General features: G+C 34.3%; 1 protein-coding gene across 3 annotated transcripts in view; it reads left to right on the top strand.

Moving 5' to 3' along the window:
* The window catches only part of Depdc1b (DEP domain containing 1B), a 94,571-nt gene that overhangs the window by 51,442 nt on the left and 27,907 nt on the right, over positions 1-15,222 (top strand). For 2 of the 3 annotated variants that reach the window (XM_026402556.2, XM_077795777.1), the window contains exons 4-7: positions 956-1,083; positions 1,693-1,823; positions 4,409-4,456; positions 8,389-8,529. In XM_026402556.2, the coding sequence (XP_026258341.1) occupies positions 956-1,083; positions 1,693-1,823; positions 4,409-4,456; positions 8,389-8,529 (448 nt within the window). The remainder of the gene's footprint in view (positions 1-955; positions 1,084-1,692; positions 1,824-4,408; positions 4,457-8,388; positions 8,530-15,222) is intronic. The other variant, XM_077795787.1, reaches the window with a different exon arrangement.

Genomic DNA, 15,222 nt, shown 5'->3' with positions numbered 1-15,222 from the left:
TTAAATGTCCAAATTCTTCTCTGTGATTATGAAAAGAAAGTTTTGTAACTTATGTCTAGTAGTCTAAATGTGAGCTCCTAAGAATAATGTGGCAGAGCTGAGTGACTTGGGGAAAATTATTTAACCCCTCTAAGCTTTAGATTTTTCCTCTGTGGAAAGGGGTTCATTCCTTCTCTTCTCTTCTGGTGTCCTCAGCTGTCCTTGAGTTCTTGGTTCTCCCTTGGCAGATGCCACTTTTGAGCTGCTTTCCAATAGTGTATTTATTTGACATTTGCTTTAGAAAATTTGCCAAAGTAATCTACTTTAGTTTTATTTTAATTAATCACTCAATTTGGACAGTGTGTGGATTTGAATAGGTATTCCTCAATTTAATTGTAAATTAATAAAAAATTATTTTATGAGCTGGGCACAGTGGCATTCTTCTATAATCCCAGATGTTCCAGAGCCTGACACAGTAGGATCTCAAGTTCAAGACCAGCCTCAGCAATCAGCAAGACCACATCTCAAAAAATAAAAAGTTATTTTACTGTGCTAAGTGTGGTGGACCATGCCTGTGCTTCTGCAGGGGGAATCCCTTGAGCCCAGGAGTTTCAGACAAGCTTGTGCAACCTAGCAAAACCCCATTTCAAAAAAAATTGTTTTTATATTAATGACACTTCGGCTTCACTGAGTAGTTGAAATTACCATAGTAAATGAAGGTAGGTACTGTTTACTGTCATGCTTATTGATGTTGTTCTTTTGTAATTTATAAACATTCATCTATAATATGACCTAATCTTAAGAGTCCTTTACTCATTTCTCATTGGTCCACACAAAGAAAGTTAGTTTGTAATTGTAATTATTTATCTTAAATCAAATTATTCTTATCAAATCATACCCTATATATTGAAAGATTTATTCTCTCTTACTATTCCTTCTCCTTCCTTTCCTCCTTCTTCCCCACCTCCCAAATTAGAATTCTGAGATGTGGTTCAAGCGTCACAGTATTGCTATTGGAGAGGTGCCTGCTTGCCGTCTTGTCCACCGCAGACAGCTGACAGAGGCCAATGTAGAAGAAATATGGAAGTCTATGACATTATCATAGTATGTACATTTGATATCTATGAGAAATTTTAGTGATTTTGTTTTCTGTTTTGTATCTTCATTATTCTCTGCATATTTAATTTCTGAAATTATGGAAAAAATCTCAACTTTTGCATAATCTGTAGCTATGTTGTTTAGCAAACAATTTAAATTCTGAAAATTTTCTATTGCTATTTAAATAGGAATTTAAGAGTTTAACTTTTGAGTAACATTGAAATCTTAAACAATAAACACGAGGGAAAATTTGGTCTCATGTATGAAGAATTATAGGTATAATTGAAGTTAAGAGTATTGCAGCAATTATTTTTTCTCACAAAGATATACTAGTAGCAATTTGTCATCATTGGATAAATTAGTTTTTGATTGTATAATATTTTTTCTTATAAAATTATTTTCTTGGAATTCAAAGCATTGTATTACTGAATCATTAAAGTAGTATGTTAATGGCAAAAGGATATATTTTAAGGTTTTTATTTTTAAATTGTATTCCATTTCTGCTAAGTTTGCCTTCAATGGTTGGGTGAAGTGCATGACAATAATGCCCTTTAAAGAATAAGGTTTTGCAGCACCAGGTTTCAAGGTTAATAATGATTATTATTTATCTTCTAGTTTACAGAAAATCCTTGGCTTAGACTCCTTAGAAGAAGTTTTAGATGTCAAATTTGTCAACTCCAAGTTCATCGTCCATAATGTATATAGTGTTAGCAAGCAGGGAGTGGTTATCCTTGATGACAAGTCAAGTAAGTGCATGAAAACCATTTGTTCTTGGTTGACCTGGCACATTGGCTCTGCAGATCCATCAGCTCCTCTTTGACCCTTCCCTAAACCTAAGCAACTTTATCCTTTCCTTTCATATATCTTTCTCTCATTGCACAATACTTAAACAAACAAACAAAAAACTAAAAAATAAAAAAAAAACCTTTTGTCTAATTTTTTGGATAAAGAAAATGTCATGGAGAGATGAGTGTCCAGAAGTGAAAACCTTAGCAGAATCCATCTAGAGACTAGTTCATTGTAACCCCCCTGCCCCCACCTACCACTAAGTGGTTCTGTGTTATCCCTAGGTAAAACCCTCTGGAAAGTAAGGATGTTTAAGACCTAACCAAGTGAGTCAGTTTTAACATGGGGGCTCGGATCCACTGCCTTTAGCTTCTGGCTCACTTTTTCATGATATGTCTTTGTATCAGATTACCTGGTATAGTCTTCTTGATTTATGTCATTTTTTTTAAACAAGGTACTTCTTTAAATGTTGAGGGTATTTCATACCTTTTCCTCCAGACCCATTTATAAATTGGAGGGAAGAAAAAGACATTTCATTACCTACCTAACCCAGTTTTTGATTTGGAAATATATAGTCATATCACTATAGTATAGTGATGCCTATAGTGCCCAACAATTCCTAGGTTTGTTTTAATTGGACATAACTTTCCTATGTTAATATGAATATATGACCAGGGTAACTCCATATCATGTTCAACCACAAGAATGGGATACTTATTAGAATGTTATACTCCATGTATGCATATATGCCAAAATACACTTTACTGTCATGTACATTTAAAAATAAAAATAAAAAACAAACAAAACAACTTTCTTCCTATGGGTGAGGGTTGAACCAGAATTGGTTGTGTGCTTTTATTTTATTCTTTGGTTTCTTTTTTTTTTTTTTTAGATTTTTTTTTATTGTAGTGAAAAAATTTAATGTATTATCCACCCACTTAACATACTTTTAAGTGCACAATATAGTATTGTTAATTCTATAGAACATCTCTAGAACTTATCCATCTTGCTAACTGAAACTTTATATTCATTGAATAGCAAAATACCCAATTCTTTTTTTTTGTCTTATTTCCCTTTCTTTTTTTTTATTGTTGGTTGTTCAAAACATTACATAGTTCTTGATATATCATATTTCACACTTTGATTCAAGTGGGTTATGAACTCCCATTTTTATTATTCTTTGGTTTTATCTTTTAATTCAATTCTTGATGCTGAGGATTGGCTGGAACTAAATGACCTTTGGATGTGAGAATATAGTAAGTATAATACGTCTTGGGATTTTATAAAACATTAAATTCAGGGCTTGAGGCTCCTAAGCAGCAGACAGAGGGTACCAGAAGGAGCCTGAGCAGCTGTAAGAGGACAGAAGGCATTTCTAGTCCATGTCACCTAGCAGGAGCAGAGTCTGTCTTTAAAAATGGAAACACTTTCTCTTTCATACCCCTTCTATCAGGAATGGAGGACAATGGGAGGCAGAAATAGATTTGTGGTGACTTTGTGAGTTTTTGAATTAATATCACCATATAACATTAAGTTTTGTAGAAGTGCATCTAAATCCTTCCCCATTTTCTGAGTGTAGCACACACTTGCAGTTACAGTTGATGACCAGTCATCTTTTGTTTAAGTTCTTTAGGGAAGAGAGGATATTATAAACTCCTGTTCAGGAGACTCAGGTTTACTCAATTCAAAATTGTCTTCCCATTTTTACCCAAGAAGATGAAGTGGAAGCCTGAGTGTTGGTCCTTCTCATCAGTGTCTGTGGCAGGACAGAGACTGAAAAGGCTCAGCTGGGACTTTTTGAAGCAGTGTTTTTCTTCTATTATTTTAAGGCTATCCTAATACTTAATAGCCTAATACTAACTTGTCTGTAAAACTTTCTTTGCCAAAAGCATTTTTTAAATGTTAATAGCTAAAATGAAACTTACATTGGATCTACAAAAGGTACCTTTTTGGGTTTGATCTTAGCATTGCATAAACAAATAAACAAATAAAATAAAGGCAAATTTTCCATCTACATTAAAACAAAAACAACAAAAGAAAAAAGAACGTATCTTTTTGTTGTTGTTGTTGGGTATTGTTCCCAGGGCCCTGTGCATGATAAGCCTGTGCTCTACCACTGAGCTATACCCCCAGCCCATAATTTACTTTTTGCTATTTATTTTGTTTCATAAATGCGTTTAATGGGTATTATTTTTGCTACTTCTGAATTTTCATGGCCTTTCATAATTTTTAGGGTTAATTGATTTGTCTGTTGATGTATTTCTCTGGGCCAAACTACCCAATTTTTTTTTTTTCTAATGGTGCATATTGCCCTAAGAGAAATTTGTAGGTGTCATTTATCAAAGTACAGGTTATAACACTTCTGCTTAGAAAGAATTCTATCTTTGAAATGTTCTGATGCAAAAATTGGTCATATGTTCATATTACCTGGGCAAGTAATACATTCTTTATATATATATATATATATATATTTTTTTTTTTTTTTTTTCCCTTGAGTTACATAGAATTGAAAAAAAAATCTTTTTATTTTTTATTTCTCCTGCAGAAGAACTGCCTCATTGGGTACTGTCAGCTATGAAGTGTTTGGCAAATTGTAAGTACTAATTATCTGCCAGTTTTATGGAATTGAGAGAAATTAGTGCCCTGAATTAGAAAATATTTCGGCTCAATGGACCAAATACTGATTTGACACCTGTGAGACTGGCAGCTAATTGTTTTGGGACTACTGTGCTTTTAGTGATAAATTTGTGACTTAGTGAAAGGGCTATTATAAAATAATTTTAAAGGCATTTGGTGCTTCCATTTTCATATGGATATAATCACACTGTAGATAAAGTCTCACTACTTCTGACTGCTTCATCACAGGAGAGAAATAAGTTAGTAATAGTGCATGTAACGTAGTGACAACTGCCTATTAATAGTCTACAGGTTTTATTCCTGAAGCCTGTATTTTTATTCCTAGAAGACATGCTATAAAGTATCTACTATAGTTATATCATCAGTTTGCTCAGCAGATCTTTCTCATGTTGGCTTTTCATAGGGCAGTATTTTCAGTGGGAAATATTTTAGTGTGTACTGATTCAACTGATATGCAGGATGGCTTGGAAGGAGAAGGACCTGCATGCAGAGAAATAAGAAAGGCCTGTTTTAGGAATTTGGATGTAAGACAAGGGGGACTGCACCAGGTTGGTCCCTATGAGGACTTTTGTAGGCATTTGAAATCCATTGTGTAGGCATGTGGCATCCATTTCATTGGCTGTCATGGGTACTGAAAAGAAATTAGTATAGCATATTATTAACAATCATTTTTAGGAGGTTTAATGCACAGAAATTATTCTAAAAGTTAAAGGCTGACCCTCCAGACAAATGATTGATTGATTGATTGGTTTCTGGTGCTAATAATTGAACCCAAGGCCTTGCATGCATGCTAGACAAGTTCTCTACCACTGAACTACATCCTCAGCCCTCTTTATTTTTCATTTTGAAACAGGGTCTCTCTAAATTGGCCAGCCTGGCCTTGAACTTGTGATCTTCTTGCTTGAGTCTCCCACATTTCTGGGCTAAAAGGCATGTACTATGCTAGGTTCCAAATAAGTGATCTTACTGGGAAGAGTTCTAGTTATTTTGGTTGACTGATAATGGTAATATTCAATCTAGAGGGCCTTCTGATTTACCTTAGAAAGATAGTTTCCTTCTTTCTTTTTGGGTAGGACTAGCATGTACAGAGAGATATCTAAATTCTTGAATTAGTAGACTCTAAATTACTTATTTCATTGAGTTAGTTTTGTTTGGTTATAAGGTGAAACTAACCACTTAGCTTAATGTGAATAATCTTAGTGGTCCTATGTGGAGAATGACTATATACCATCATTCTGAATATGCATAGCAACATTAATTTGTGTAAAGCCCAAATTTCTCTGAGTTTAATTATTAAAATTTTCTTTGTTTTTTTGGTTAATATTTTTGAAACTCTGAGATGTAGAGTACTTTGGTTTTAGTTTGGGGGAGTGCTTTTTATTCTTCCTGCTCAACCATTTGAGGTAAATTAAATTTAAATTGTATCTTTGACCAGAGTTGGCAATGATGAGATAGATTTAAATGGGAAGTTAAATGACCCATTTCAGAACTCCTGGCAAACCAGAGATTTGGAAATCAGTCAGTGGGAAAGAACATCAGAGGCCAGTATCTAAGCTATAATATATTATAATATGTTTTAAGGGGTATTTATAAAGTTTAATTTTCAGTGACAACCGAAATGTAGTGTAATTTCCCTGAAGATAAACATGTAAAAGAACCAAACTTCTGAAGGAAGATTAGATTAACTGAATTCTTTGTTTATAGAGGGGAAAGATATGAGGCTTGATTATAAATGATCTTCACACTTATGAGGTGATATTATATGAGGTGGACAATGTTGGCAGTTGGGAACATGCTGACATAAACCAAGTGGGATGCTTTACCAATAGTTGGCATGTCCATAAAGATGTTCATTGATGTATCAAAGAATAAATGGTGGCCAAAGGGCAAGGTTGACCTTTTGAATAGCTTCATAAAATCTCTTAAGTTTTATAGAATGCTCCTTGACCCTTGACATTTACTTTGAATCCATCAAACTCATGAGGTGTTCTTGGTCCTTTCCTTTTCTAAATTCAGATTCTTATTACAGTTAACTAAAACGAAGCAGAAAGGATAGGCTGAGTAATGATATTCGAAGGCCACTTGCCTCCTTTTCTGTAAGTCAGCTACTCATCTCTTTCTCTTTAAGTCCTATCCACAATTATTGTAGACCGTATGCATATGGGTCTCCATGCTTTGGTTGTTGGCCAGGCACAATCATGGCTGTCTACACAATGAGGGATTAATGCTAAATAAATACAAAACCAGGTTAACTGGAGTTTTCTTTCTTGTACGTTAGATTGCAAAAATTTGATCAAAACAAATTTAAACAAACAAACAAACAAACAAACAAAAAAAAAAGCCAAAGCATTTATTTCCCAGAATTTGTCAGAAAACTAGATTAAAGAAAAATATTCTTAAAGTTCAAATTTTGTTAAGAAAGAAAAGATCTTAAAAATATTATCTCCTCTCATATAGCTCAACGAGCACTGTCTTGTCTTTTCTTTCTTTTTGGAAAACCTGTTTTGTTTTTCTTTCTGCATATTTTCAAAAAGGATGATGAAATCTTCACAAAGGGATATAACTGCTTAGAATGAACCATATACTTATCCTGGTAGTGACTAGTTCTAAGCAATGTGTCTTGCTGAGTTATAAAACTAATTATTTCAGTTGGCTAAGCTTGGGCTGTATCCGTAGGAAGCAACAAAAATGATGGCTAGCCAGGAGTTGTGGTGCACATCTGTTATCCTAGCGGCTAAAAAGGCTGAGGCAGGAGGATTGCAAGTTCAAAGCCAGCCTCAGCAACCGTGAGGTACAAAGCAACTCAGGAGACACTGTATCCAAATAAAATACAAAATAGGGCTGGGGACATGGCTCGGTGGTCAAGTGCCCCTGGGTACAATCCCCAGTACACCCCGATCCCGCCCCCCCCCCAAAAAAAAAGAAGTGGTAGCTACATTTGCTCTGGTTTTACATGATCCCACATGTATAGATATTTCATTATTTTAGCTAATAAATTATTTTATAAGAAGAGAACAGAATGTTGAAAGGTAAGCAGGTTCCTAGGGAGACCAGAAAAAGACATTTCATGATGTTCCATTGGATTGAAATGTGAAGGCCCAGAGTGGTTTGCACCCCTTTCTAGTTTGCTCTTCCTTCCTTACTTCAGTGATTCTGTAGAAAGAATTTCCTTTCAACTTATCTTGTCTGCTTCCTTCATTCCCCCAGGGATAGAGCTCTATTTGGGTGTGGTTGTTTAGTCTTTTGCAGGCGTAGGTGTGGCCAGTGGAGGTAAGTCATCTTTTGATGGTTGGCCTGGAATCAACTAGAGAGTTTAAAATCAGAATGAATAATAAGCAAAATGTAAAATCTCCTTTTCAGGTTATCTTTTTTTTTTAAAAGAATTTGAATTTTCATTAGTCTGTAATAGTTTAATTAGAGGCAGAAATTTGATTATTTTATTCAGCTCTATGACTGTAGGGTTTAATAATATACCAGTGATGAAATAATGAAAAGCTATGAAAATCACTTTATAACTTGTCTATTGTATATATCAGCTAATTGTTATATAGGTTAATTTATCAAGAGTAAGAAAATTTTGAATATTTCCAAGAAAATTATCATTGTTTACATTTCATAAGTGTGCTCTTTAGAAGAATAGAAAGAGTAAATTTCTTTTAAAATGGAAGTAGGTCAGTGCTTTGCCTCATTGTTTTATAATAGATTTCAACTTAGAAAACATATTTGTGTAAGTGAAATGTATATCAATGTACATAATGTTAGTTTTCCACGATCTTTTTCTGTTCTGTATGTATCTTGAATATCTTTACCTAACACACTTGTGTACAGATTATAATCTTTAGAGGTAATTGATCCATTAGTGTTTCTTTTTCTGTTTTTTAAAAATAGGGCCCAACTGTTCAGATTTGAAGCAGCCTATGTACTTGGGATTTGAAAAAGATGTATTTAAAACTATAGCAGATTATTATGGTCACTTGAAAGAGCCACTGCTTACATTTCATCTTTTTGATGCTTTTGTCAGTGTATTAGGTAAGTTGAATATAATGAACATATATCTGCATTATTGATATTGAATCATTTTGTTTTACTACCTTGAGAAGTCCATTAGCCACAGCTCATGACATTTTTAAAATAAAAATTGATAAAGAGCTTGACATGGCTGGATTGATTACAGTTGTATGAAGGAGTAAAAGAAAACATTCATGCTGTATGTATTATGAGACTCAAAACAAGGACCAATAGTTTTTACTTCTTAAGAAAGAATAGTATATTGTATGTCATTTTTATACAAAAGAGCATATCTTTATTGGAGAGAAGAATATAAATTTGCTGTTCATGACTCAGTCTCTTATTCTGGGTATGACTTCATGAATGATCAAATGTGAGAGGTATATTTTCATTTAAAAATCTAATTTGTGTTAATAAATTAGGTTTTTGTAAAACTATTTGTTGTTTAAGACAATATTTTAAAATAAATACAGTAACTTTATCATTGTCTAAAACTTGTTGGTGTTCCTCCTATAGCTATGGGCTTTAGAATTTACACTGAATGAAATATGATACAAAGGGAAAAATCAATATCATCACTATAGGTATTCTGATATTGTTTCTTTCTTCTTGGAAATCAGATAATTCTATTGCATGTTGTGACTTTTCAAGGAATATTATTTTTTTTTTCTCATTAGAAGGTTTGCTTTGAAGAGGAATGATTGTGTGGGTATCATCCTGTCTATGTAGGTTTATGGGAATTAGCATGCTCTTGGTTTTGAACATCCTGGGGTTGAACAGTCTTCCTCTTTCCCTTGCTTTTCCTTCCCTAACTTCCTATGGCATTTCTTTTCTTTCTCCTTTCTATCTTTTTGCAAAGCATGGATGTTGCTGTAATATCCTAACAAAACATCACAGTATGTGTATACCTTATCTGCTGTCTTAGTATAGTACTTTATACTTTTTTATTGGTTCTTTTTTTAAAAAATTAATGACAATGGAATGCATTTATTAAAAAATAAATGACAGTGGAATGTAATAAGAATGTACAGTTCTTGGGGCTGGGGTTGTGGCTCAGTGGCAGAGTGCCCGCCCAGCATGCAAGAGGCACTGGGTTCGATCCTCAGCACCACATAAATGTAAAATAAAGATATTGTGTCCATCTAAAACTTAATAATAAATATTTTTAAAAAAGAATGTACAATTCTTATTACACATATACAGCACAATTTTTCAGATTTTTTATTGGTTCTTTCTAGTTATATGTTACGTTAGGATTCATTTTGACATAATTATAAAAGCATTGGAATATCGTTTGTTCTAATTCAACCTCCAGTACTTCTTCTTTCTCTTCTTCTTTTCTTTTTCCACTATTCTACTGAAATCTTTTTGCTATTTACTTATGGTTTTTGTTTTTTTTAAATCAGTGTCTTGTGGATGTACATGATTGTGAGATTCACTGTGGTATATTCATATGTGTACATAGGAAAGTTAGGTCGGAGTCAGATTCATTCTGCTGTTCTTTACTATCCCATCTCTCCTACCTCCCCTTCAATCCTTTTCTCTATTCTACTGATACTTCGTCCTCTGAGCTCCCCCCACCCCCTGCCCCATTTTGGATTAGCTTCTGCATTTCAGAAAACATTCAACATTTGACTTTTTGGGACTGGCTTATTTCACTTAACATGAAAGTCTTCAGTTCCACCCATTAACTGGCAAATGCCATAATATCATTCTTCTTTATGGCTGAGTAAAACTCCATTGAGTGTATATGTTTACTTTATTTACTTTACCCATTCATCTGTTGAAGGGCACCTAGGTTGGCTATTGTGAATTGTGCTGGCATAAACATTGATGGGGTTGTGTAACTGCAGTATGCTCATTTTAAATCTTTTGCATATATACTGAGGAGTAGGATAGCTTAGTTATATGGTGGTTCCATTCCTAGTTCTGAGAAATCTCCAATGTGCTTTCCAGAGGGGTTGCACTAATTTGCTATTCCATCGATAAGGTGAGTGTACCTTTTCCCCCTACATCCTAGCCAACATTTATTGTTACTTGTCTTCTTGATAATTGCCATTCTGACTGGAGTGAGATGAAATCTCAGTGTAGTTTTCATTTGCACTTATCTAATTGCTAGAAATGTTAATGTTTTCATATATTTATTAAACATTTGCATTTCTTATTTTGAGAAGTGTTTGTTTAGTTTTCTTGTCCATTTATTTATTGTTTTCTTAAGGTTTTTTGAGTTTTTTGCATATTCTAGATACTAATATCCTATCTGAGGAACATGTGGCAAAGATTTGCTCCCAATCTGTATGGTTTCTTGTCAGGGTCTTGTTTCCTTTGCTGTGAAGAAGCCTTTTGATTTGATGCCATCCTACTTATTAATTTTAAATTTTATTTCTTGTGCTTTAGGAGTCTTGTTAAGGAAGTCAGTTCCTGAGCCAACATGATGGAGTGTTGGGCCTACAATTTCTTTTAGTAGGTGCAGGGTTCTAGTCTAATTCTTAGGTCTTTGATCCACTTTGAATTGAGTTTTGTGCAGGGTGAAAGACAGGGGTCAAATTTTATTCTTCTATATATGGATTTCCAGTTTTTCTAACACCATTTGTTCAAAAGGCTATCTTTTCTTCAGTGCATGATTTTGTTACCTTGTCTAGTATCATATAACTGTATGTGGATTTGTCTCTTTGTCTTCGGTTCTAGTCCATGGGTCTTCATGTCTTTTTGGTACCAATATCATGCTGTTTTTGTTACTGTAGCTCTGTAGTATAATTTGAAGTCTGGTATTGTGATGCCTCCTGCTTTGCTTTTCTCGCTAAGGATTGCTTTGGCTATTCTGGACATCTTACTTTTACAAATGAATTTCCTAACTGCTTTTTCTAGTTCTGTGAAGAATATCATTTGAATTTTGATGGAATTGCATTGAATCTGTATAGTGCTTTTGGTAGTATAGCCATTTTAATTCTGCCTATTTAAGAACACGGGAGATCTTTCCATCTTCTAAGGTCTTCTTCAACTTCTTTCTTTAGTGTTCTGTAGTTTTCATTGTAGAGGTTTTCCATCTCTTATTAGATTGATTCCCAAGTATTTATTTATTTATTTATTTAGGGCTATTGTGAATAGGATAGTTTTCCTACTTTCTTTTTCAGCAGATTCATCATGATTATTTTATGAGTGTTGATCTTGAATCCTGTTACTTTTCTGAATTCATTTATGGTTTCTAGAAGTCTTCTGGTGGAGTTTTCTGGGTCTTCTAAATATAGTATTATGTCATCAGCAAACAGATCATTTAAGCTCTTTTCCTCTTTGTATCCCTTTAATTTCCTTCTCTTGCCTGATTGTTGTGCCTAGATTTTCAAAGACTGTGTTGAATAGAGTGGTAAAAGTGGTCATCCTTGTCTTATTCCTGTTTTTTCAGGAAATGCTTTCTGTTTTTCTCCATTCAGTATCATGTTAACCATGGGTTATCAAATATAGCCTTTAAATATTGAGGTAAATTGCTTTTATCCCTGTTTTTTCTAGTGTTTTAAACAAGAATGAGAGCTGTACTTTATCAAGTGCTTTTTCTGCATCTGGTGAGATAATCATGTGATTCCCGTCCTTAAGTCTATTGATGTGGTGAATTATATTTATTGATTTATATGTGTTGAAGCAATCTTGCATCCCTGGGATGAAATCCCCTCAGTCATGACACACTATCTTTTTAAGCTTGCCAATATTTTAGTAAGAATTTTTGCATCTATTCTCATTAAGGATATTGGTTTGAAGTAATTCCCTCCTTTTCAATTTCATGGAATAATGTAAGGAGAATTGGTATTAGTTCTTCTTTAAAAGTCTGGTAGAACCCAGCTGAAAATCCATCCAGTCCTTGACTTTTCTTTGTTGGAAGACTTTTGATAGCTGCTTCAAATTCATTATTTGATTTTTGATCTGTTTAAGTTTTCTGTATCCTCATGGTTCAATTTGAGTAGGTCATATGTCCCTAGAAATTTGTATCTTCAAGATTTTCCAGATTATTGGAATATAAACATTCAAAATAGTTTCTGATGACCCTCTGGATTTCAGTACTGTCTGTGGTGATATTTCCCTTTTCATCTCAAATTTTGTTAATTTGAGTTTTTTCCATTTTTCTTTTGATTAGTTTGGCTAAGGTTTTATCAATCTTGTTTATCCTTTCAAAAAACCCAAACCATCTCTTTGTTTTGTCAGTCTTTTGTATTTGTTTCTTAATTTCATTGATTTTAGTTCTGATTTAAATTATTTCCTGTCCTTTTTTTTTTTTTATATATCTGATTTGGGTGTTGGTTTGTCCTTCTTTTTCTAGTGTCTTGATATGTAATGTTGTAATGTTAGATTATTTATTTGGTATTTTTATATTTTTTTTTAAGAAATTTATATGTGATTTTATTTTTATTTATGTTTTTATTATTATTATTAGTTGTTCAAAACATTACAAAGCTCTTGACATATTTCATACATTAGATTCAAGTGGATTATGAACTCCCATTTTTACCCCGTATACAGATTGCAGAATCACATCGGTTACACATCCACGTTTTTACATACTGCCATACTAGTGTCTGTTGTATTCTGCTGCCTTTCCTATCCTCTACTATCCCCCCTCCCCTCCCCTCCCCTCCCCTCTCCTCCCATCTCCTCCCCTCCCCTCCCCTCTCCTCCCATCTTCTCTCTCTACACCATCTACTGTAATTCATTTCTCTCTGTTGTTTTTTTTCCCCTTTCCCCTCACTTCCTCTTATATGTAATTTTGTATAACAATGAGGGTCTCCTTCCTTTACCATGCAATTTCCCTTCTCTCTCTCTTTCCCTCCCCCTTCTCAACCCTGTTTAATAGTGATCTTCTTCTCATGCTCTTCCTCCCTATTCTGTTCTTAGTTGCTCTCCTTATATCAAAGATGACATTTGGCATTTGTTTTTTAGGGATTGGCTAGCTTCACTTAGCATAATCTGCTGTAGTGCCATCCATTTCCCTGCAAAGTCCACGATTTTGTCATTTTTTAGTGCAGAGTAATACTCCATGGTGTATAAATGCCACATTTTTTCTATCCATTCATCTATTGAAGGGCATCTAGCTTGGTTCCACAGTCTACCTATTGTGAATTGTGCTGCTATGAACATCGATGTAGCTGTATCCCTATAATATGCTCTTTTAAGGTCTTTGGGGAATAGTCTGAGAAGGGGAAAAGCAGGGTCAAATGGCGGTTCCATTCCCAGCTTTCCGAGGAATCTTCATACTGCTTTCCAAATTGGCCGCACCAATTTGCAGTCCCACCAGCAATGTACAAGTGTACCCTTTTCCCCACATCCTCGCCAGCACTTGTTGTTTGACTTCATAATGGCTACCATTCTTACTGGAGTGAGATGGTATCTTAGGGTGGTTTTGATTTGCATTTCTCTGACTGCTAGCGATGGTGAGCATTTTTTCGTGTACTTGTTGATTGATTGTATGTCTCCTCTGAGAAGTGTCTGTTCAGGTCATTGGCCCATTTGTTGATTGGGTTATTTGTTTCCTTATTGTTTAATTTTTTGAGTTCTTTGTATACTCTGGATATTAGGGCTCTATCTGAAGTGTGATGAGTAAAAATTTGTTCCCAGGATATAGGCTCCCTATTTACTTCTCTTATTGTTTCTCTTGCTGAGAAAAAACTTTTTAGTTTGAGTAAGTCCCATTTGTTGATTCTAGTTGTTAACTCTTGCGCTATGGGTGTCTTATTAAGGAATTTGGAGCCCGACCCCACAATATGTAGATTAGAGCCAACTTTTTCTTCTATCAGATGCAGAGTCTTTGTTTTGATTCCTAGCTCCTTGATCCATTTTGAGTTAACTTTTGTGCATGGAGAGAGAAAGGGATTCAATTTCATTTTGTTGCTTATGGATTTCCAGTTTTCCCAGCACCATTTGTTGAAGATGCTATCCTTTCTCCATTGCATGCTTTTAGCACCTTTGTCAAATATAAGATAGTTGTAATTTTGTGAATTGGTCTCTGTGTCCTCTATTCTGTATCATTGGTCCACCCACCTGTTTTGGTACCAGTACCATGCTGTTTTTGTTATTATTTCTCTGTAGTATAGTTTGAAGTCTGGTATCGCTATACTGCCTGTTTCACTCTTCCTTTAGAATTGCTTTTGCTATTCTGGGTCTTTTATTTTTCTAGATGAATTTCATGATTGCTTTATGTATTTCTACAAGAAGTCCCTTTGGGATTTTGATTGGCATTGCATTAAACCTATAGAGTGCTTTTGGTAATATTGCCATTTTGATGATGTTAGTTCTGCTTGACCATGAACAGGGTATATTTTTCCATCTTCTAAGGTCTTCTTCTATTTCTCTCATTAGGGTTCTGTAGTTTTCATTGTATAAATCTTTCACCTCTTTTGTTAGGTTGATTCCCAAGTTTTTTTTTTTTTTTTTTTAGGATAGTGTGAATGGGGTGGTTGTCCTCATTTCCATTTCAGAGGATTTGTCGCCGATGTACAGGAATGCCTTTGATTTATGTGTGTTGATTTTATATCCTGCCACTTTGCTGAATTCATTTATTAGCTCTAATAGTTTCTTTGTAGAACCTTTTGGGTCTGCTAGGGATAGGATCATGTCAACTGCAAATAGTGATGATTTAAGTTCTTCTTTTCCTATCTTTATGCCTTTAATTTCTTTTGTCTGTCTAATTGCTCTGGCAAGTATTTCGAGAACTATGTTGAATAGAAGTGG

The sequence above is a fragment of the Urocitellus parryii genome, chromosome 1 (genome assembly GCF_045843805.1).
Source record: "Urocitellus parryii isolate mUroPar1 chromosome 1, mUroPar1.hap1, whole genome shotgun sequence".
NCBI lineage: Eukaryota > Metazoa > Chordata > Mammalia > Rodentia > Sciuridae > Urocitellus > Urocitellus parryii.
Note: the sequence above shows the minus strand (reverse complement) of the source record. Positions and strands in the feature narration are given on the sequence as shown.